Source organism: Pogonomyrmex barbatus, unplaced genomic scaffold, assembly GCF_055798465.1.
Source record: "Pogonomyrmex barbatus isolate J1 unplaced genomic scaffold, ASM5579846v1 scaffold2, whole genome shotgun sequence".
In the NCBI taxonomy this organism is placed as follows: Eukaryota; Metazoa; Arthropoda; class Insecta; order Hymenoptera; family Formicidae; genus Pogonomyrmex; species Pogonomyrmex barbatus.
The window spans coordinates 1981999-2006121 of record NW_028297116.1 but is presented as its reverse complement, the minus strand read 5'-3'; the positions used below and the strand labels follow the sequence as shown (position 1 = coordinate 2006121).

The 24123-nt window shown below is 36.2% G+C and overlaps 2 protein-coding genes across 6 annotated transcripts in view; one reads left to right on the top strand and one right to left on the bottom strand.

Moving 5' to 3' along the window:
* Nucleotides 1-85: 85 nt before the first annotated feature.
* Nucleotides 86-24123, bottom strand: part of LOC105430395 (A-type potassium channel modulatory protein KCNIP1) — a 50509-nt gene continuing 26471 nt past the window's right edge. For 3 of the 4 annotated variants that reach the window (XM_089076804.1, XM_089076803.1, XM_089076805.1), the window contains exons 3-6: nt 9721-9790; nt 9578-9648; nt 7442-7714; nt 6497-6635 (exon numbers count right to left, since the gene is read on the bottom strand). In XM_089076804.1, coding sequence (XP_088932930.1) covers nt 6555-6635; nt 7442-7714; nt 9578-9648; nt 9721-9790 — 495 coding nt within the window. In that variant the 3' untranslated portion in view covers nt 6497-6554. Of the gene's footprint in view, nt 5605-6203; nt 6636-7441; nt 7715-9577; nt 9649-9720; nt 9791-24123 lie in introns of those variants that run through there. The other variant, XM_089076806.1, reaches the window with a different exon arrangement.
* Nucleotides 3207-23268, top strand: LOC105430552 (dynein regulatory complex subunit 5). Of its 2 annotated transcripts, none has more exons than XM_089076785.1 (11): nt 3207-3348; nt 10179-10281; nt 10590-10862; nt 11330-11521; nt 16404-16577; nt 16655-16793; nt 17160-17397; nt 19579-19734; nt 20222-20336; nt 22334-22500; nt 22946-23268. In XM_089076785.1, the coding sequence occupies exons 2-11, from the start codon at nt 10235-10237 to the stop codon at nt 22984-22986; spliced, it is 1542 nt and encodes a 513-aa protein (XP_088932911.1). In that variant the 5' UTR covers nt 3207-3348; nt 10179-10234; the 3' UTR covers nt 22987-23268. The 2 variants fall into 2 exon arrangements, with proteins under 2 accessions (XP_088932911.1, XP_088932910.1); XM_089076784.1 differs by lacking the exon at nt 3207-3348 and adding an exon at nt 6429-6570.

Genomic DNA, 24123 nt, shown 5'->3' with positions numbered 1-24123 from the left:
ATATGCGAATTCTCGGTCGATATTTAATATATTATTATTGTATAATCTTGTATTATGTTTTGTTATATATATATATATATATATATATATATATATATAAAATACAATACCTAATACAAGATTACACAAGATTATATAAACATATATTATATGCATCTTTAATTATAACAGGCGTGACAATCAAGTGTAAGTAGATTCAAACGTCGAAATTATTCGCTCGAATATATCGGTGGCTCTCGTCCGATAAATTCTGTTGGTTATTTTATGCGCATTTGTGATTATCACGTTTACAACGCCGTTAAACGCACGTGACGGATTGGAGACTGTTTTCGCGGTCGCCAAAACCGCCCCCTCATTTAATTGATTGAGAGATAGAAGGAGAGAGATAACGACTAGTCATAATAATACTTCGACAATATTTAAGTTTAAAGCCACGCAATTTTTACAATATCGTACGGTAAATCTAAATCTAAACGTATTCTAAACTTTAATAAATTGACTAGGTTGTTGCTCAGCTAGATTCCTAGCTATAGCCCCCACCCCCCCCCTCGTATTTTTTGGGATTGATTCTCAATTTGCTATCGCGTTCTTTGTCGCCCATGATTTTCAATTGAAGGTCGAGCCCAAACGTACCTTCCAAATTAAAAGCGCCGCATGTTAATTAAAAATGTAATTAAATGGTATATCTTCAAATGCACGCAATTCGAGCCGGTGATTTAATATTACTTTAGCGTACGTTTTTAAAGATACAGTTTCTTGCGACTTAAATTGATTTTTAATTATATAATCAATTATATTTATCTATAGTCTATCTTTAGTCTCAACGGAAATTAATCTTTTTTTTTTTTTTAGAATTATATATAGCATTTTAGAATTATATTTTGCAGTCAAAAAACATATGTGTTTGCAAGTTTGGCGAAATTAGTTTGCGCAAAATGTGAAATTTTCTTCTGACAGAGATCCAACAAGTTTCTAAATCATTTATAGATTCGCGTTTCTATTTTATAACTTTAAATAATTTATCATTATTCAGTGCTTGATACAATTTTAACTTTTTTAGGAACATTTTACAGTGTATTTCATCACGTAATATATGTGAATTAGAAACAAATACAATTTAATTAATTCCGTAGAAGATTCTGTTTTTCGGTTTAGAAGTCATAGGCATATTTTTATATTAACTGCTAAACAACACGTTCAATTATATTCAAATCAAAGTCACATATCTGTATTCATTAATGTTTTCTGATATTAGTACAATCATTTTTATTATATTTTTTAAATATTTTCTTAGGAATCTTTGTGTGCTTTTTTCTCTTTTTTTATACCGGTTTTTGTAATCAGCAAAAATTACTGATTTATTACACGAAATCTGCATAGAGAAACGTTTTCGCAAATATACTTCGTGCTTCGCAAAAGGTAACAAAACTTTATAAAAAATATATGGCATCCCGTGTGTTTGTACAACTTATGTACATAGGTAAATAGTGTTCCATTGCGATACATACAAAAGCAAAGGGAGATGCCAATTTATCCTCACCCAATATTTCCTCGTGCAATTGAGTTAATTTCGGACTAGTGTTGCGAAATATAGCAAAAGTCTGTTAGAAAAGTTCGGCTCAAAGTCTCAAAACGCGTGCCAGTGGGTCTCGAGTTAACATTTTACGGCGCATATCGAGTGTCAATCAACATGCTGGCAGAGATTTAACGTATAGGTATTTCCCAAAAAACAAGTTTGATTATACATATCTCCGTGGTTAACATTATAATATGTACAAATGTACATCGACGAGACCATAGGAAGATATATATAATAAATATATATCATTAACTTCAAACTGGAGCGATCAACGCAATCCTCTTTAGTCAAATTTGCGTCATTCCCACATTTGCATTTTAAAGTCGCAGGACACGACACATTGACTTTTCTAATTTAAAGAGATACATTCGTACATCCTAAAAAAATATAAATTTTTGTCAATAGTTAGTTTCTGGTGAGATAATCGCAGCGATCTTGCACCGTTCCGATATTGCAAATTAATGTTACAGATTTCTTCCATTATTTTAATTATATCTTTCGATTTTTTAAAGCAATCATTAATGCGACAACGCTTACAGAGTATGTATGTGCCCGATGGAAAAGCAACCCACTTAATATCTATTTTTATGTATTAAATAAATTTTTGTATATTAAGTATCCTTTTAATTCAAATTAATTTGCATGTTTTTGATTAAAAGAACTGTTTGACATTAGAAGAAGCTTATAGATTATTTCTTTTAACAACTTTCTGTAAGCGTCCGCAAATTAACAACAGGTATCGTTTATACGCTCTTATATCAAGTTCGGTTTTAATGACGATAGTCTTTTAGCTTTTGTTGAATGCGATCACAGACTCGAGATGCAGCATGTCTATGTAAGACGGTATGAGAGAAAAACATATAAAAAAGATGATTAAAGAGATCGACGAAAAAAAGAAAAGAAAACATTCACCATTCTTCTGGAACCATTTAAGTCGTATTTCATAAATTTCTTCGCATCTTTGAAAAGAAATACTTAATAGTGCTCGAAATTTTTGTATAATGGAACGATTAGAATTTTTCAGAATTTCAAGATTGAATAATTGTTCGTTCTAAAGAGTTTGAGGATATATCGAAAAATTCAAATTGTTCGATCTTTTCGATCTGATTTCAAATCTAAGATGGAAGAAAATTTATTCTTTGTTTGCAATGATTATTCATTTCCGTTTCAAATTTTTAATAACATTCAAACTACTCAAACATTCGAATCTTTGAGACGAGATCAACCGTTGAATCGAAGCAGAACAGGTTGATCAGTTCGAATGTCAAGTTTGAGACTCGAACATTTCTACTTTTTAGAGCGCACTTTGCCTGAAATGTTCTATTTGGATTTTATTTCTTCTCGATTTCCGTTCCGATGATTTATGTTCCGCGTGTATATATACGAGACTCTGTCAGATCTAGCTCAATTTACTAGCTCAATAATACTCAATTTACTTGTCCCATACACTTGACTCGCGATGAAAGATCTGCCCGATCTTCCCGTTATTAGTTGATTAGTCGTTATAGAAACGCACGCGCTTAGGGCGTAGCCTAGCAACACGCGTGTTCCCGATTCCCGTCAAAGCTACCGCGGCTAAAGCGCGGTGTCCCATCGCTCAGCGACGATATTTCCTCCTCAGAAGGAGATCCGCGCGATTAATAACGCTTCACGTGCGATCCTGACGAACTCGTGATCGCGAACGAACGGACGGCACGACCGATCAACGACGATCCCAGATCCGGCTTGATGCGAAAGCACCAACGGTAACAGACGATACTTCGAACGGGGTACGTGTGGATCGTGTGTGTGTGTGTGTTTGTGTAGAGCGTATTTTAACGAGACACAGTACTCTCTCTCTCTCTCTCTCTCTTGGAGAACGATTGAATTTGTTTGCCGATCGTTAAACGCTAGTCATACCCGACGACCGCGCACTTAATTGCGAATTTACCCTAAACTATGTGTATATAAATCGTACTATTATATATATATATATATATATATATATATATATATATATATATATATATATTATTAATCTTATTCGCTTAAGTAACAGCTAACTACGATAACTTTGGTGTTTCATTGTAATCGATTTTGATAATCAATAATCGCCGCTCAGGCTTCCGCTACTCGGCTAAAACTCTGACATACGTCCCGCACGCTCGCACGCCTACCGGACTCGTAATAACGGATACATTAGAAAATCGATGCTCCACGCACGTACACCTACATGTTACACGCTATGAACGCTTACAAGAAGTCCGCAGGCGATCAATATCTCTTGTCAGTGCTTCAATATCGGCGATACGATTGAATGGCAAATATTGCGAGACTACCGCTAAGGAATGCATACCGCAGGAAAGTATGGACTGATAAGACCGAGGATCATCTTTTCCGAGGTATCAATGTACATGGATAATGCTTTTATCACGATAGATCGATGAAAACACTCACTGTCAATCTGGGACTATCGGTCAATTTTACTAATAATCAAATATCGGCCGATACAGGTATGCATTTGGTTGTATATCAAAAAACGTGGCGTCGCATTCTCGCACCAGCAGAAATATTGAGTGCCTGGACCGCGGAATTGCCATCGGAATTGGTTGGATCTAAAAAAGAATACAACGAAGTGTCAATCTACTAACAAAAATACGTACGTGTGATATCTACGATCGTCAACGATTATTGATCACGTGGCAATTTAATCGATGTTGAAAATCGCTGTCGAACCACGTCGTTCGCGATACATAATCATTGCAATCACGCGATCGTAATAAATAATCCTAATTACGGAGAATGTAAAGAATGTTTAATTAGTATAACAATCGTGCAGGGTGTTTTTAGACAAAATAATAAATACTAGAAAAGTGTCAGTTCGCTTATAATATAGGATCCTCAACTTATATCCGAGGAATGATCGCCGTTAGGAGAGAACGCAGTAACGACCGAGATGTACCCTGCACATGTAACTATATGTTTTTTTTTTTTTTTTTTTTAAGAAAATAACACATTTTTCCGAACGTAGAATGATCTACAATCAGGGAAAGCGAATCCCTCAGGGAACGCGAAAGATCTCTTTTTAATAACACGACATTTATTGTTAGGGAGAAGATGTGTTTTCAAATGAGTCACACAATCCTTCATACATCTTGAGGATGTTCCTGGTAACGAATCATAACGAAGTCATGCGATCGATTCGTTATGATCCTCGCTTTCAACATCTATCTCGTAGAAACAGAATCGTGCAAACAACGCGAACGTCCTGGAAACTGAACGCGACATCCCCTGGATGACCTATATAAATAATTTTTTTTTTTTTTTTTTTTTTGGAGCAATTTGGGATCCTCGTTTTCGTGCCGCAATCTCCGATTCACAGCCACACACATAGCACCTCCACCATCTTTCCCTTTTCTTTTCATCGTCGTCGCCTGAAAATCCCACAAATTTGGCACGAATTCACGATACCAGGTTTCTTCGATATTTTCGGGATCTTCTCACGGCGAGTCGCAGAAAGGGAGTAGCGTATCTTGTACTCTCGATTGGCATCTCTTCATTTCCGAGAGCATCCTTTTGTCCGACACCAATCTTCGCATCTGAAACGCGAGAGATCGCAATGTGGGAGGTGGTTCCAGGTACTTGTCTTCCGTATCAATGTACAGCTTCGATCTTAGATCGAACGTTTCTTGCAATTCCGCTCGATTCTTGTTAGAGATTATCGATTTCGCGATTATTAAAATATCCAGCGGCAATATCCGTCGTCGCGGAAACGTCGCGTTGCTCTGCAAGATGTTGTCTCGTTGACGAAGCGGCAGTCTCTCGTGATATTCCGCGTGTTGTCGAAACGGCTGAGCTTTTGCTAAGCTCCGTTAGTCGGCGAGAATAAGGACAACATCTTGCACCGTGCTTCCTCGTACCGCTCGTGCAGGACGTTTTGCAGGACGAAAAAGCGACAAGATGCCGGGAAATCCGCTCTTCGATTGCACAGATTTAGACCTCGATTGCTATTTTATGTCGCTAGGAGCCGGTAATATCGCGTTGCCCTAAAAAAAGGAAGATCAAGAACCTTAAACCACAAGAGATTTGATCGAAAGGAAAGCATTTTAAAAGCTAAAAAAATATTTCTAGAAAAATTAAAATTTTCTCGAGAATAAAAATAAATAAATAACTGATTCATTAATATACAGACATAGGAAATTGAATTGAATATGAAATCCTGTGAGTTATTTATACTATATATTATCAATAGAAATTTATTTACAAATATTGATATATAAAGTTATTACAGTCAAGTCCATCGCGCGATGAAAATCATGCAGCTGTAGCTTTACAGAATTTTGCAAGTGCAAGACGTATTTGACATATTTAAGCCAAATAAAAGTAAGAGTTCATTTTCCCGACATTTCTTCATTGTGAGAAAAATCGACCTCAAATTCCTCCGGAAAAATCCGTCGCTGAAATGGTGCGCTCCACAGCTCGTTGCCTAGCTATCTCGATAGCCTCAATTTTTACAAGAATTACATTCGAGAAGTGTCAATCTCGCTCGAGAGCGCCGTGAGAACGGAAGCTGTCTCGGAATGATTCGGGAAGTATCGGAAAATCCGGACTTTTTTTTTTCTTTTCTTTTCTTCGGCGATTTTACCTTCAACAGAAGAGCGGTGCCTCCGGTTGGTTCCACCAGTGGGCGGCCAGGAGTAGATAAAGCTCCTGATCCTGGACGGTGTAACCGGGTGGCGGTTGCGAGGGCAGAGGCGGCGGGATAGGCGGCAGCAGGGAATAGGACGGCGGCGGCGGCGACGGGGACAAGGATTGCGAGAACGTTGTCGTCGAGAGCGGCGTCGGCGGCGTCGCGGTGACCGCTGCTGGAGGCTCGTCCTTAGCCGGAGATCAAAGCGCGCAATCGAACATCGCCAGCGACCGTGTGATCACGTCATCCTGCGTGCAAGTTCATTGTCAACTAGAGAGTCACTCCATCGTCTTCGAAAAGTTCAGGTCAGCTTAGGACGACGGTAAGTCGCACACGCCTTGCCCGGAATATTATTCCGCTAGCTCGACGACGAAAGCGCTGAACAAACTACAAACAAGCTCGCGCAAGCTCCATAAACATCGATTAATCTCCGGCACCCCTTATTTTTGTTTCTCGCGTTCATGGGGGGGGAACGGCACACATGGCTTGTATGCACTACGAATTGCATGTTCGAGCAATATTCGTTTCTAGTAGATTTGTCATCGTGAAAAAAGATACAAATCTCAAGGCGTTACAAATTTCGTTATCAATTTTTTTATACAGATAAGACTTTATAACATCGTGGACATCTAATTGTGAAGATATTCAGTTCTACTAATATCGAATTAATACTGTTAAATTAATTTCCAAGTATATAGTAAATAGATGATAAAGTTTCATTTCTCGGTTTATACAAAAGGACTTTAACTTTATTAGAAATATACCATTTGGCAGTTAATTATCAAGATGTGTAACATGGAAAATTATGAACTTAATTCAGAAAGAGGGAATCGTTCCAAGACTGGTTAAAGTACGAGTTGAAACCATAGTTAAAAGAACACCCGGCAGATCTGGAACATTTCATATATACCGCACATCTCGAGGAACTTGGCATTCATTTACGAAGGGACTGCATACAGAGTGCTGTCCCAAGTTTACTGTACCTTCCTCTATTCAGCCTTCGTCAAGCCGAGGGTCATTATTAAAATTATTATTATTATTATTATTATTATTATTATAAAATATGACATGCCGATAGCAAAGGTATCGAAAGGAAAAGTCAAATCGAATAGCAAATGGACAAAAGGGAACGACGCTCTGTATACTTTCCTTATCTACTTGATCGTTCGTAGTTGCTTCACGACCAGACGTACCTTCAAACAACTCTCGATAAACTCCTCGATCGTGATAACACCGTCCTGGTTGAGATCGAGTTTCTTGAAGACCCTGTCCAGCTGTTCCCTCGCCTTCCTCTCCTCCTCGGCGTGATGCCGCCTACCCATGAGCTCGTGGACCGCCGTCACGACTTCGCCCAACTCGCCCCTGGTGATACAGCCGTCGCCGTTTATGTCGTAGAGCTTGAAGGTCCATCTCAATTTCTCGTAAATGCTACCCCGCAGCAGGGTCGACAGTGTCACGAGGAGGTCCTGCAATCCCCGGGATTGTCTAAAGTCGCGCGCGACTTTAATACGAAGCACGAGATGTCGGTGCGTTTTCTTCTCCCCAGTCCAATCAAATCTCGTCCGAGCGTCGAAATCGTCCACTTTGCGGATTTCACGAAAATTGAAATAAAATTCCGCGATCTCAACGAGTAACGAGAAACAATTCTGCATAAATTGATATAAAAAGAGCGAGGGGCGCGAGCGAAGCGGAAAAGCAGACAGAAAGAAAGATAAATGTTCTTCGACTACTCGTCGACATCTTTTTTCTCTACCGTGAAATAAAAAAATTATAATTAACTCGCAATAACGTTGGATAACTCAATTATGTAAAAATGCTGCAATAATATAATATTACATACTTGAATTGTATAATTACAATGCAAAATTATAATTAAAATACAATAAAATACTGCACTTTTGAGAATAAAATATAATGTAATTTCTACGCTTAATTTACACTATATATACAATTGTTAAATTGTTAAATTGATCTTTGAAATAAAATTAAATGAATAGTCATGATTCCTGCACTTTTGTCAAAATAATATAATTATATTTTACATATTAAATACATGAAGCGAGGCAATCTTTTGTTTATATCTCTAATGCTATGCATCGCCATGATATATATTAACAAAATTTGTAATTATACAAAAAAAAAAAAAATCATCCAGAGCGCGAAGCATCGGCGAGGGAAATTAATCAAATAAAATTGTATCCCCGAGTTTCGGATACATACAGGAGTTCATGTCCCGTGTGATGAGTACCGCATCGCGAGCACTGAAAGCTTTAATACCGCGTGCCGGTGCTCGACATCAAGCTGCTCGATCTCTCGCAAAGGGCAATAAATTTTCAGTGGTGCAGGCGCAACACTCACGCGAAATGACGGACGATCAGCCGCGCCGTGGTGCGCTTCGCAAGCGCATTTGCCTTCGTATCCGATCGCGTATACGCCGATGTACCTCGCGTTTATCATAAAAACGATTAATTATTCGATCCGATAGGGCGACTCGCTCAATTGGCGATAGTCCCAATTTTGTCCGATCGACGACCGGACGTCGTTGTTCGCGTGCCGCGTCATTTATGCGCGAAACGCGCACGTGCATCGCCGCCCCGCGATAAATAAATGCATCGGCATTTGCATCCTACGCTTTGCATCCTACCTATCGAAATTTCTCCCACCGAGATCTCGTCGCGCCCGCATCTCGCCCCCGCGTCAACGTCGAGCGGAAGACCGAGCCGCAGAAATTGCGTAAAATACACAGCGAATTGAACACGAGCTGAATTAGACATGAGCACAATTAAATATCCGAATACACGATTGGCAGGGAGACTTCATTCGATGCGAAATTGTTTCATGTGCAATCAAATAATATGCACTCATCTATAATTTTGATTTTGTAATATATTATTACTGCGCGGTCAATCGTTAAAAATTAATCGTTTAAAAAATTTGTAAATTGTCAAACAAACAGCTCTTTTAAATAAAAAAAAAAATATATATATATATATCTTATTCCCCAAGCAGAATGTAAATTTCATGCTTGTTACTGTCAATTAATTAAATATGCAAATAAATAAATAAAGTGTATTTAAAAATTTCAAAATAATCGCTTCGTTTCGTCGATAATACCTACGATACGTATAGTAACATTTAGCGACTTAACGTCGACGAAAATTTCCTTGCACGTTTAACGTCCTTATTTCAAGATGAGAACACGCGTCGCACACCGTCATTCGAGAGCAAAGACACGCCGGCGGACATATCGGTCAATTTAAAATTAATGAAAAGACATTACATGAGAGAGAGAGAGAGAGAGAGAGAGAGAGAGAGAGAGACTTAATTACCCTGAAGCTGATGGCCCCGTTGCAATTAACGTCGAAGGCCTTGAACACGTAGTGGGCGTAGAGACTGGAGTCTGCAATTCGCATGAGGGGTGGCCATTAACTAATTACGCAAAAACGTGGGCTGTTATTTAATTGGAACTCACTGCCGTGCGGGAAGAATTTCGCGTAAATGTCCTTGAACGAATCCTCGTGCACTACTCCCTCGGGACACTCCTGGAAAAAAGGAAAGAAAAAAAAACAAGTCTGTGAAAAATGATTGTACTCAGTTCCGCGAGCGTTTTATCAGGACGAGATTAAGCGACACTCTATATATATATTTGCCGGCGACCATTTGTTCGGACGAGCAATGCTATTTTGCGGTTTGAAAATATGTACTGGTGAGACGCCGGTGTGACTCGTCTCTCCGTCGATAAAGCGCAAAATAACATTGGTTGATTTAATTTAGAGACAGTAGGTCGCACAAGCGCGAGACAGTGGGTGAAATCAATTGCACAGATAACAGATTTCATCGATTCACATATTTTCGTGTTCTCTCAGATAGAAAAAGAACCAGTAAATCGAAACAAACGGCAAACGTATCATTAGCCATCTATTTTTGCAGAATAGTGAAGTAATTCATCGGTGTTCTCCATCTTCGGGCGGACGCGGACATAAACGATGAGGATCCCACACACGATATCGAGGAACGTCGTGGCCGCTTACAGGTAAAATAGAATAGAATAAATGAGTTTTCGCGATACACCGCCTCCTCCCTTATCATGCCTCATACATCCTGATTTCCATATATATATATATATATATATACGCAAATTGAGTTTTCCCTGGAGCGAAAGGTGGAAGGTTTATCTCATAAAGCAGCTCAATCTCGGCGACGCGAGATACATCCGCGAAGAGTCGCGGCACGTGACTCCCCCCAAAATCAACATTTTCGCATTTTGGATATCGCAAATAATATCGGTTTTATAGCTCCATCCAGCGACACACGCTTTTATCCTGGCAAATTGGCTCGCAGGTGCTCGCCGGAGACCTCGCAGTTACCGCAGGAGCAAGGAAGGACGCTGCGAGCGGAAGATGCCTCATGGGACGACGACGTAATCCCCGATTTAAAGATTCTCGCTCTTCGCACCGTAGTCTCGACGTGGAGGGATCATCCCGTTCTGGAGGATCTGCCGACGTGCGTAGACAGGGACATACTGGTGGAAACACTGCCCACCGATCTGCCGTTCGAGTTGACGATATCGAAAATCGAGGATGACTTCTATTGGGAACGCGCGGCCAAGGACAGGTAAGGTAGAGCGCTTGTCAATCTCCTTGTCTCTTTATTATATGAGCTATTATTAGATGTATGGTGTATGTAATGTAGTTGAATGCTCTTGGGAACTTTATGTGTCAAAATTACAGATTAATTTGGCCAAATAATCGATTTCATTAACGTTAATTAACTATTATAATTATATTTTAAATTAAAACTATTTTAAATTTTATTCTGATCCTATTTTAATCTCTTTAATTAGTTGACTTATAGAGATACTTTAATCTTTAATTCCGTTTTAATTTCCGACTTTATTTAACATGCAAGAGCATCTTTATTCTGATATTTACTCGTTAAAATATTCGAATTCGAACGATTTCACGCAAACTGCAATTTTCTCAACCCAATGGATTCTCTTCAAATAATTTATTGATATTAAAATCATTTATCCAAGTTTATTTGTGCACGCGAGTACAATTTAATTGCAGCCCGTTGTGCAGGTGGAAACACAACAATCCGAGCGAGCATGGTGGCTCATGGCGGCGATTATATTGCGAACGCCACTTAGCCGAATATTTGGAAACTTTGGAAGCGAGCTACTTTGAGCCCCAAAGAGAGGAATGTGAGAAATTGATGACTCTCCTGAAGAACCACATACACGTCATAAGGCTTCGTTCCCTCGTGCCAATCAAGTAAAGAGAATTAGCTTGTTCAATTAGTTTTTACGCGCGACCAAATAATTGATCAAGATAAATCAAAGCGATTCGTAGTAACTTTTAGGAGAAATGAGCCTTTAGAGGCTTCAACATCAGAGTGATATATAAATTGATTACGTGCGAAATCTGGCACGTATATAAAGCGGATCACAATTTATGGAACAATCGATAAGAGAATAGGCTCTCGTAAAAAACAAATAAAAACAAAATAAAATGTCTCCATTGGAGACTTGAACAAAATGGCTTTGGAAACTGAAAAATTTACGAGGATTATTTCTGACTTATTCAGAATATTTTGAATAGCTTGAAATATAAATTTTAATCCATCCGAACAAACTTCAACGTCAAAACTGAACGATTGCGAATTTTTTCATAATTTCATTAATACGAGGATGTAAAAAGAATTTGTGGAAAAATTTGTAGTTATAAAAAATGAATTTATCTGTAAATCTTCCTATAAAATATTTTCTATAAATATTAATTTCTTCGAACATCGACATACATCTTCTAGATAAGTAAATTTGTAGAGAGCGCCAACATTTGAATAGACCTTGCGCTGCTTTGCGCGCGCGACGTAGAAATTCACAGTATTTACGCTCGGCCGAGAACACATCGGAAAATTATTATTAGAGCCGGTCAGTTTGTCGGCTAAAAGTGTAAGTGCTTGCACTTGAAGATCCAAGGAGTGCGATGGACTCGCGGCGTAAATATCGCGCGAAAGCGTGCCGGCCGATTCTATAATTGGCCGGGGTATCTAGGAGGCCAATTATAATCACGGACGCCGGAAAATCGCAAATAGTCCAGTAGATTCCTCCGTTACTTTCGCCATCGTAATATCACAGATTAAATTTGTATCCTTCGACGTAGCTTCTTAGCAGCAGCAGCAGCAGCAGCAGCAGCGGCAGCAAAGAAATAATCTTGTCCTTTTTCTAATATTATCGATTTAATGCTACTGTCACTTACACTTTTCTAATTTCAAATTTATCATTTGTATCTCGTCTACATAATGCGATCATTGAAGAGAAAATTATCTTTGTGAAATTCAACTAGAAATGACGGAAAGATCATTACGAACAACTACTAAACTATGACTATGAATCAAGATAAATAATGATTTTTTTGACAGCAAAGGTGACAGCTGTTTTCCAAATATTTTTGTTAACAGTTGCAACACTGCGATACAAACAAAATTGTTATTACGACAAATAACTACGAACAAAATATCAACATCTTTTTTTTTTATTGAAAATTTAATTTATTAAAAGTCAGGTGCCAAGTTCACAGAGGTGAGAAAATCACTTGTGCAAATTCGGCTACATCAAGTTTATCGATATCACGATGGCAAAGGCGGTCATACGATAAACGTACTCACGAAGCGAATAAACTTGTTAATGCGTTAAGGATTCTAATTATACATGGGCGAACGATGGGCGGGAGATATTTACACCAATGAATCGCCATGGCCATTGAGCGGCAAATTTTAGATCCCGTGCGACGTAAATTCTCGCGAAATTGCAACAATCGCGGCCAAGTTGATATATGTAACACTGCGACCGTCGATTTTAAGCAGCTGGTTACGCGCACTACTCTCGAAGCGTAACTTTGCAAGGTAAAAAGTAACTTAAGTGCACACCATGACAGGAGAACGTAAGCAAAACCGTCTCTTTTTTGAATTTCCTTTCGCAGAGACAAGGCGATATAAAAATCATATCATAAGAAGGTTATAACGAGTGTCATAATTAATTTTGAAAGTGCAAAAAGATATCTAATTAAATGACTAATTGATAATACAAAAACGTACATAAATATTCAAATGATAATCACCATATATATATATATATATATATATATATATATATATTAATTCCAACAAATTCGTGTAAGCTTTGAAATCGCCTCGCGTTAATTAATTTCACGTGCAATTACATACGTGATTACGTACGTAAAAGTGTGTTGAAAAATGCCGATATACCTTTTATGGACACACGCATCGCGAGAGAAATAGTTAGCGCGCCGACATTCCGGTTTCATTTCATTTTCAGCTTTTAAGGCCGCATTATAACATGCTGTTGAGAACGGAGGTGCTGTTTAAAAAATAAAAAAGCAAATTTACATAGTTACGACCGCAGAGTCGGCAGGACGGAAATGGTCCCTTACTGCCGCCGTAATGAAATTGGAACGGGTAAACGTGAGGAGAGAGAAAGAATTCCGCGATCGCGTTTGCAAAACTAATTCCAGGCGGAACAAGCAAAACGGCCTCGCCCGTATTGTTCTCGCAAAAAAGAATTAATTAACTTCTGTACGCGAATTTTGCAGTACTTCCGTATATGATCAATGTGGAAAAAGCGTTATTGTACGGTACTATGAGCTTTATAAAAAGTTTATAAAATGAAATTTTCATTTCCTCAGTGAACTTATTATAAGCGGAAACGTGCCACGCACAATATATCATTTAGTCGTATAAAAAATACTTTTTTTACTTTAAATGAAAACTACGGTAATTTTATTTTTTACCTTTTTAACCGCTTTAATATTTTTAATATTAAATATCAGGCGGATAAGCCATTTAAATAAAGTGAAGCAAGGTTGGCTTGACATTAACTATTAATATTAGAAAATAAGTTTTGATTTTGTTTTAGTAATATCTTGTCGTTTATCATCAAGATTTCAAGAAGTATATTTAAAGATGTATATTTAACATTCGAGAGTTTCTGCTTTATGCAATCTAATTATCACATTTGTTTAATTTCATCGTCATGCATTTCAACATTTGTCACTTTAATTTAATTCAAATTCATTCAATAGCTCTCTCTCTCTCTCTCTCTGCGATTGATAATTTTGAGAACACTCACGTCCGTTACGCAATAAGCAATATATGTGCGATTATTTTAATAAGTTGAGTTGAAAAAACGTTATCATTCCACGAGTTGATAACCACCAGCTGGATTCTAGCTTAGAAATTATAGTTTTAATTTAATTAGAAGACATGAGAGAGAGAAAGAGAGAGAGAGAGAGAGAGAGAGAGAGAGAGAAAGAGAGAGAGATTGAGAAAGGTAATTCTTTCAGATTACACCGGACTGTTCCCCTTTGCAGGGAATCCGTAAATCCATTGCAAGATTTATCCTCATTTTTTTTTTTTATTCGAGGTACGAATGATGGGTCGCGACTTAGTATCTCAATTTTATCTCTTTCCTTTAATCTTATTTAGATTATTAAGTTAAATTAAATAAATATATAATTATCATTAATAATAATACATTTTATTAAATTACACGTGAATAATCGATTTTGTTAAGGTATATATAAAAATTTAGCCAAATGCAGATCTAAAAACAATTTATTAGACAAACAACAGAATAACTGCTAATAATACTCCAAAAAGACATTCGATATTCCAACAGTATTCTACATTCTAATTATTTTGATGAATCAACGAAATCATTTTCAGATTTGTTCAGATCAAATTTTTAGATATTTCAATAAAATTGTGTTCCTTTCATATAATAATATTTATAATAGAAATAGTATTTTATTCATTTAATTACTTCGCTAATTTAATAAAGTACACATTGTACGAGAGCAAAAGACTGTGACACTTAAATTCTTAACATATCACGTTGAACAATTTCATCTTTCATTGTGCAAATTACTGGTCTGGAGTAGATATAATATAATTATACGGCTGTGCTATTAATATATTAATATATATATATATATATATATATATATATATAGACTGCTGACATCATCTTTCAATGCGTATGCAAATTTATTATTATTTATTCGAAATTCCGTTTTGTATATCAATTCAATCCACATATCCAGCTCATATCTGATGGTTAATGTGACCCGGCGCGTGTACGCGTTCTTCAATTATTCATAGCGACTAGCGTGCAACTACCTATAGGCCTCTACATACGCGATATAGTTTGTGCAACGTAATCCATCGTCCACTATTGATCAGAGCCGCGATTCACTCCAATACATTAATTGTTGCCGCGAATAAATCATTAAGTAACAGCTCGAACTAATTTATACTAATATTATTTATAATAATATTATTTATACTAATATTTATACTAATTTATACTAATTTATATTTATATTATATTTTTACATACACATGGATCGCTGCAATACATCCCGGGAGTGCAATACTTTTTTCCTTTAACATCAAAAAAAAGCTGCTCATTCACGTTTGCATCACGGTTTGATTAACGGTATCAGATGTAATACGATAAATCATGATCAAAATGAAAAAAAGAAATATATATGTGTGTGTGTGTGTGTGTGTGTGTGTGTGTGTGTGTGTGTGTGTGTGTGTGTGTGTGTGTGTGTGTGTGTGTGTGTGTGTGTGTGTGTGTGTAAAGCTAGAATTAATAGAGTTCGTGAAATCAATTTTTAATCGTTTATCTCGTGATATTCGTTCAAAGTAAATAGAATGAAGATAAACAAAATTTACACGGTTACATTAATTTACGATTCTTTGAACATTGTTAATCAAATATATCTTTAAATATTTTATTATCGTGCGCTAACATTTTCCACATTATAAGTATATAGAAATAATGATTTTACTAAAGTACGTAAAAAAAATTTAATCAAGTTGGATTTGAAAATAATTTTGTTGACCAAAATAATTATGTACTATTATCATCATCTGCTTAAGCCCCATTATTATTTTGACGAACTAGCAAAATTATTTTCAGATCTATATCTGGTTAAATTTCTACAACAAAACTATTTTTTATGATTAATTACTAAAAAAATATGGTTTCTTTTTAATCGGTAATATTAAAATTAACTTAATCGTCAAGGCTGCACTTTTCACACGTGCAATTTCGGATGCAACTTTCAGAAAACGGACGAAACAGGAGAATAACGCGGAGAATAACGAATTAACCCCAGATGAAGACATCGCGCATCACATTCCCATGGCAATTATACTCCCGCAATTCCCGCATCTCGCCGAGATTTATCTCCATTTCGGTATGATCTACATGAACGACGGTTTCGAGTGGCGGGACTTTGAGTGAGTCGAAAGTTCAGCAGGCGCAAAGATAAAGAGGATCCCCCGCGTAAACGATTGATAAAATATTCATCATACAGGTTCTCGCTGGAGGATTGCACAAGTCTGGGAGAAGGAATTAAAGCCAGCCCGAAATTGAAGAAATTCAGTTTAACTCGTAGCAACTTGGATCAGCCCAGAGTCGCCGCTATTCTCCAAGGGATGGTGGCGAATAATAACGTTAGTCGACGTATACCTTCCGTTATACGTAATGTAAAAGAACGCACGCAAAAAAAAATCACGTTATTTCCCATTAAAAATTAGAAAATAAAACAATATTTGTTAAAAGGCAAAGTTACGACTGCTGGCGTTGTTCGCCTTAATATTTTCTGACAAAAAAACATGAAGAAATATAGCTCTACCTGCTGAGAATACCACTCGGTATTTACTAATAAAAATCTTAGCCAACCATTGCAACATAATAAAGAATTATGTGATTATAAATACTGATTTCTAGTATACCTCGTAATAATTTTTTAACGGAGTTTTTCAGTTTTCGGTCGTAACATGTTCTACGCAATATTATTTCGTCCGTCTCGGATGTAGATTGAAGAGTTGGATTTGTCGCATTGCAAATTGATGGATTCTGGTGCACACGCGGTGGGCGAATTTCTGTCAATACATCAGAAACTGAGGACCCTACATTTGGTAAATAACAATATAGGACCGAATGGAATTGCTGGGATTGTTCACGGAATAATAAAAGCAAGTTCGACAGCTCTGAAGACTTTGAATCTCAGACTGAATCCTATCCAAGATGAGGGAGCGAATCACATATGCGCTCGTAAGTTCGTATTGTTATATCGTTTTGATGATGATGATATCAGAAATATAAAGAAAAAGAGAAAAATGGCAAAATTCGCATTTCTCAAAATAAAAATTAAGTTATGTTTTCTACATCATTGAGTATCATTTAATAAATAATAGAAATAATAGAATATTTCCACAATTTCTTTCTAAATATTAATATTTAAATTTTTCATTTAATTTTAAAAGACAAAGATCTTGATTATCAAATTTTTACAGAAGAGAAAGAATAAAAAATATAGAAAAAAATGTTTGACATGTAAAAATGTCAGTCTTGAAACTTTAAATTAAATATTATTTAAATAACATTAAAAAAGTTTAACTTTAATTGAGTCAGAGCAGTTACAATGAAAAAATCATTAAGATTTAAAAAAAATATTTAAAAATTTAGGTATGAATAATTTAATATTGAGCGCAAATACATTTCAAATAACATTTAATTTATAAGTTCTCAATAAGTCATAATTTTTTAAAGTTTCTTTTTTTGATAAAACCAAGATCTATACCTAATGCGTAAATAATATATTTAATATTTTTGTAATAAGAACAACCCGATATTAATTTTTGTCTAATATTACTGTAACAATATTTATCATGGAGATTTTATATTTACAATCATAAATATGCAAACATGTAAACAAACTGCGATAAATAATTCTATCAGTAGCGTTCTAATACGTAATAATCTTCCCATAAACAGTGAAATAGGAAAGAATGAAAATGGATGCGATTTTATAGAGTAAGTGATTTCGCACGCAATCTCTCTCCCTCTGGTTTGAAAGAACATATCAAGATAGATAATTCTTTATTTGTTTGGAAAAATGCAGCGCCACTCCAGAGATTATCCGATGGTGTTTTCTGCGGAATTCAGTACCCGCGTAATATAAAGCTCGTCGAGATAAATTGAAATTTAATGTTGCGTGCAATGCTACTTTATTCTGGGTATTAATATACGGATGCGTTGCATTCGTCGAATAATGGGAATATCACAAATTTCATTCTCTCTCTCTCTTTCTCTCTCTTTTTGGAAAAACTAAGAAATTTATCAATACACATACAATACACGTATACACACAACAAGAACAGATAATATTAAATTTCGAAATTGATATTTTTACATTTCCGAATACAATTTCTATGATAATAATAACGAAATACAAGATAAAAATTATCCTGTTGCTGTAAAGAAAAATAAGAGAAGAAAATTAAAAAAAAAAAGCACTTATTTTCTTGAAATATCTCTGCTAAATTTCTTTGAAGTATTAATCTGACGTTTAATATTTAAAAAATACGTAAATGTAAAAATGTGAATATTTACGATTGGAGAACTTATATTAAAAGATATCCTTACTAAAAATTGTACTTTAAAATATCGTTATCGTTAGATTATCTTAATCGTAGATTGAATGTATTATATGTATATGTATATGTCATTTGACCTCGCTGCACGAAGTCGATCTTTCGAGACTGAATGTACAAGTCTATACAATTTCAAAAATTAATATAAAACGAAAGAGAGTATAATCGACTCGCAGGTTAAAAGTGTGGCATAAGCAGGATATTGAATTATTTAAATAAATGCAAGCAGATCGTGGCATGCGCATGCATACAAATCGCATGTTACAGCGGAACGTGACTGAAACTTTCGTTACATATAAAAATGCATAAAAGAGCAATAACATTTATTATTACAGATACAAAATCACCGCAATTTCTCGGAAACGTTCCTGGATACATACATATGTGCTCATTATAAAATAATAGCCTCATTTTACATTTATGAATAAAAATTTTTTTAAGAAAAGACCTTGTTAATCTTTAAACCTGAGTCGATTTCGTAGATCGAAAATTTTATGCAATGTTTGAAAATTATTGGAAAAAAACAATTTGATAAAAAATATAGATAAGATCAAAATATTAAATGATATAGATGACAAAATATCGTGCCACTTTACTGAATAATGCTAGATTAAAAAATATTGTGATTATTTTGAAAAGTTTCGATTTTATAATTTAACTATATATATTTTTTTTTTTTAATAAATGGTATTTTTGTGAGGAGAAATAGTTTTGCAAGTAAAAAAAAAATATATATATCTATATATCTATATATCTCCTTATGACTTTCTCACAAAAATATCGTTTTGTCCATTTTTAGTCCTGATAAGAAACAAAATGTTGGAAACATTGAATATCAGTGGCTGTGAACTGGGTCCAGAAAGTGGCATAGCGCTCGCCGAAGTGCTCTCTTCCGGCTGCGTAGAACTCGAAGCTTTATCCCTTGATGTGTCAAATAATAATTTTGGATTTACTGGTAATGATAATAGAAATATTACTTCTTGTATAATCAAAAATCTTTCTTCATTCGTAATGTTCATTTTTAATATTAATACAGTTCAAAAAGACAGAAGAGTTTAAGAGAAAGATTTTTGAAAAAGTTTTGAAATCTAAAATAATCGAGATAGATTATTATATAAAGAAGACAAAACTTTGTCTAGAACTCTTCTGGAACAAATATAGAATCATAAATTTGTTAAAATCTGGCAATGAATATTAAAAAAGATCTCATGCGAGACAAAGTGAGAGGCTGCGTGAATCTAGTATCTCTAAGTTTGTCTTGAGACAATCTTTGTGATCTTAATGATCAGTACTATTTTGTTTAACCTATATAAAACTATAGAACTATTAAAAATAAAGCCAGAATTCTCAATATTTAATGGGTTTCGCCAAAATGATGCGCCAGCCTCTCACACACTTTGTACCCACCCTGGTAAAAAGAACGGCAATAAAATTTGTTCCAGCTGGAGAGTCATTCGAGACGGCCGTGAGCTCATGCCCGTACATTATCCACTTGGATGGTCGAATGTGCAATTTCTCGAAAGAATCGAAGTACTCGATCACCGAGAGCGTGCGCAGGTGGGTATCCGTGATTATCGTGCGAAAAGTAAAATGTTCCGTTTCTCTTTCTTTTCTTTTTTTCTTTTTTTTATTTATTTAATTTCCGAACAATTCGCTTCTCGAACATGCGGCACCGCTTATGCTTAGGTATTTCCGTCGCGCTTTCCGTTTTCTACGCACGTAGGTACAATGCGTTCAAGACAATGTCGTAAATTTAATAAAATCTTCAAACGGCAAAACGACCGAAATGGCGTAGGTGCACAGTCTGCTGGAGATCTATAAATCCCCATTGCGTTCCGTAATAACTTGACTTTATTGGCGATTTTACGCAAACATCCGCATACGATCCGTGTATTCGTCGTGCTTGTACGTACGCCACGATTTATTAAGACAGGCAAAAGGATTGTTATGTTCCCGAGAGTGTTCGCGATTTCTACTAACTGCTCGTTGACATAATTTCCGGGTATTCCAAATTCATATTAATTCCCAACTGCTGTCTCGCGATAAAGCGGATATCGCAGATTTACGTACGGTACTTGGATTATATCGATCGCATTTTTCTTAAAATTCTCTCTCACATGGATATTAAGGCATTCCAATTAACAGACCGATAATCAAATGGTCCTCGATAGAATTCTTATCAACGAGAGCGAGGGATTTTATCCGTTATTCCGAGAATTGTGCGACAGACAGGTGATGATGATAATTCCACCAATATTTCGCGATTGCCTCTTCAAGTCAACACGAGTTCGAGTTGCACCGTCAGGTTTGCAGGCTGCGTTTGCAAACCTCATTACGCCCGAAAGGGCAACACCACGATCGCCATCGGAACGGAAGGACAGGTCGTCAACTCCGGGGGGCAGGGCGGGGGGGGGGGAGGGGGAGCGAGGCGAGGCCTCGCCCGTTCGATGAAGGCGACGGATCTTGTCGTGCTTGGCTGCGTGCCAAGCCGTTCGCCGGGAGACAACTTTCTTTCTTAATGGAACAACGATGTTCCGCAATATCGAGAGTCGTTAATCTACATCATTAAATTGATCATCATGGCCAAGAAATCGCACCGGCCAAGATTCGCAGATTATCTGGCGAAACGAAGAGGAAGAGGGGAGAGGAAGGGAAAGAGGAAGAAAGGAGAGAGAGAGAGAGAGAGAGAGAGAGAGAGAGAGAGTGTGTGTATGTCCTTTTTTGCGCGCCGTTAAACTCGGTTGTTATACGTCTATTAGCGCACCTCGTTTCCAGCCCGGCGCTAATTTAGTCAATCGATTTATCCGTTTTTCCCTCTTTTCTTTAGGAACGCACACGCGGTTACCCTCCCTTCCCCCCCCCCTCTCTCTCTCTCTCTCTCTTCTCTCTCTCCCGTTGCACCGATCTTCCGTGCACCTTTGACCTATTGACGCCATTGTTCGCATGCTGCGTAATATAAGCGTATCAAGGATCCTCACTTGTGAACATGTTGTGGCGCGGCCCTGAGGACCGATTGCACGTATGAGATGCGCAATTTTATGCACCCATGGCAATCATTGTTGATACAATGACAATAATGAGAAATTTGCTGTGCATCAAGAATTTAATATAGAGCGAATCGAAATCTATCTCTCTTCCGAGAGATAATAGTTGTAACGCATCTATTTCTAAAATAACGCATGTTTCTTATAAATTTAATAAGTACATTCTTATTTCTAGACATATTAATCAATGTCACATTTATTTAAATCTTAAATTTATTATGCATTTAAAAATCATTGGTAGCGAACGCAACTTATGAACAATTTATTGTAAAATTATTTTAAAATAATATTTTATATCATATTTACAAAAAAAAAAGAAAAAAACACGATTATGATTATCGAAATCATATTTCGACATTGTTACATCCCCATTTTGAATATAATCGCGAAACCTCCCCTTCAACATATCGCACGCGTTTATCTTCTATCGGGCACACTTTCCAATTTATTTTATCGCGATGAGTTATCGCTTCGCTACAATAAATGTCTGCACTCTATACGTTTACGCAGGAATAAACAAAACATGCAAAAGGATAAGGACAAGGCAGCGTTTTCCCAAAGCAGCGATGTCTATAATTCACTCAGCGCCAAGAATCTGCAACAACAGGAAGTCGGGTCGTCATTCCCAGAGCCAAAGGGTATTGTGCAACGTTTTACTGGCAGACAAATCGATGCCGGTAGGAGTTACTGCGCTACTTTCTTTGTACTTTCGTTATTGCTTCGTTTTAATCCATGAATGAGATACAAATGTTATACGACACGTAAAAGTATCATACATCCAACACGTAAAAGCGTCATTAAGTCACTTTTTATATCACGCTTCTTTATACTTGACTTTAGAGACTCGACTGGATACGCACATATTTTTATAAACGTGAACCACGCTAGGTTTCTCTCTCGTGTTCTCCGATCTTTCATATCTATTATATAGAGTGCTTTCGATTTAGACCGTTTTGACATACTTCAATTCAATTTCGGAAACATTTCAATTTAATAAATTTTGTCGTGTATCTCTCCGGTTGGAAAATTGATACGCAATTTCGGAGAGAGAGAGAGAGAGAGAGAGAGAGAGAGAGAGAGAGCTAGACGAGATATTAAATTTAATTAATCTTGAAATTGCAGACGAGCAAAAAATGATGAAATCTCAGAACTCGGAATACTAGCGGTCCTATCTGCTAGGGAAAAAAGAATTCTTTTGGTGGAAAATTTAAGAAGCCGTTTTAGTAGCGATGCCAGGATGCAGAAAAGTGCTTACCAGTCGAATTTTCAGATAGTAAAACGAAGACGATGGTCCATATACAGACTCCAAGGAACATTGCCAGCTCTTCAATTTCAATCAATAAACCTACTTTTTAAAACTCAATACTGTACGCTTATATTTAAAAACAATTTTGCATTTATTATACAATAAATAAGTGTATTCTGACGTCGTTGCTTATACTGTACTTACTTACGTTTTAGTTTTTTTGTTGTTATATTCTTCTCCTACGAATTTTGATCAAATAAATTAACATAATATAAAAACTATAAACAAAAAAATTACACAATAAATAAATAATCTCCCATCTTGATTAAATAATGCAATATAATATAATAATAATAATAATAATAATAAATAATAATAAATTTTTAATATAATAATATATTAAAAATACTTTAAAGATAAAAATCATTCATTTCATCATTATTTAGCAGAAAAGTTCTTTTAATAAATCGAATAAACGACACATTTCAATCATTTTTCATATTATTTGATCTAAATTAATTAAAAACAAACTCAAGAATACAAGCAAATATTATTTTCTACCGAGTATATAACGGAATAAGAATTATCGAATACAGCAAATTAAAGCTATCGGAAAGTTAAAAATATGCGGCGATAATATAAGCATCGCACGAACAAGCTGGATACATGACGTGATGCGATGACGAACATGCGTAACGTGAACTCGTGTAACATGATAATAATACGTCCTTTATTACGCGTACGTGATGAAGATTGCATTGTGAACGAAATCGGCAGTTGTGCCGGACTATCCTGAATAATATCTATGTTTTGTCATTGTACGGAGTTGCAATAACAATCTCTATACTTCTATCTTTCGACGAACAAGCGTTCTCCCGATGGACAATCGCACCCGGTCGTGTATACGCACATAATGACATGAATGACTAACTGGAAAAAATAATCGCAGAATAAACGCAAACGACGAAATCTCTCTCTTTCTCGACAAAAACATCGTAAATAATTGGACCAAGCATCGTGCAGAAAAATTGAAATATAAGAGAATTCGTGGAGA

Bases quoted from the DNA above. Each gene is read 5' to 3' on its own strand.
- LOC105430552 (XM_089076785.1), top strand. From the start codon at position 10,235: ATGAGGATCCCACACACGATATCGAGGAACGTCGTGGCCGCTTACAG. The intron at 19,735-20,221 runs GTAATGATAATA...AATTTGTTCCAG, and splicing joins TAATAATTTTGGATTTACTG to CTGGAGAGTCATTCGAGACG. The intron at 22,501-22,945 runs GTAGGAGTTACT...TTGAAATTGCAG, and splicing joins TGGCAGACAAATCGATGCCG to ACGAGCAAAAAATGATGAAA.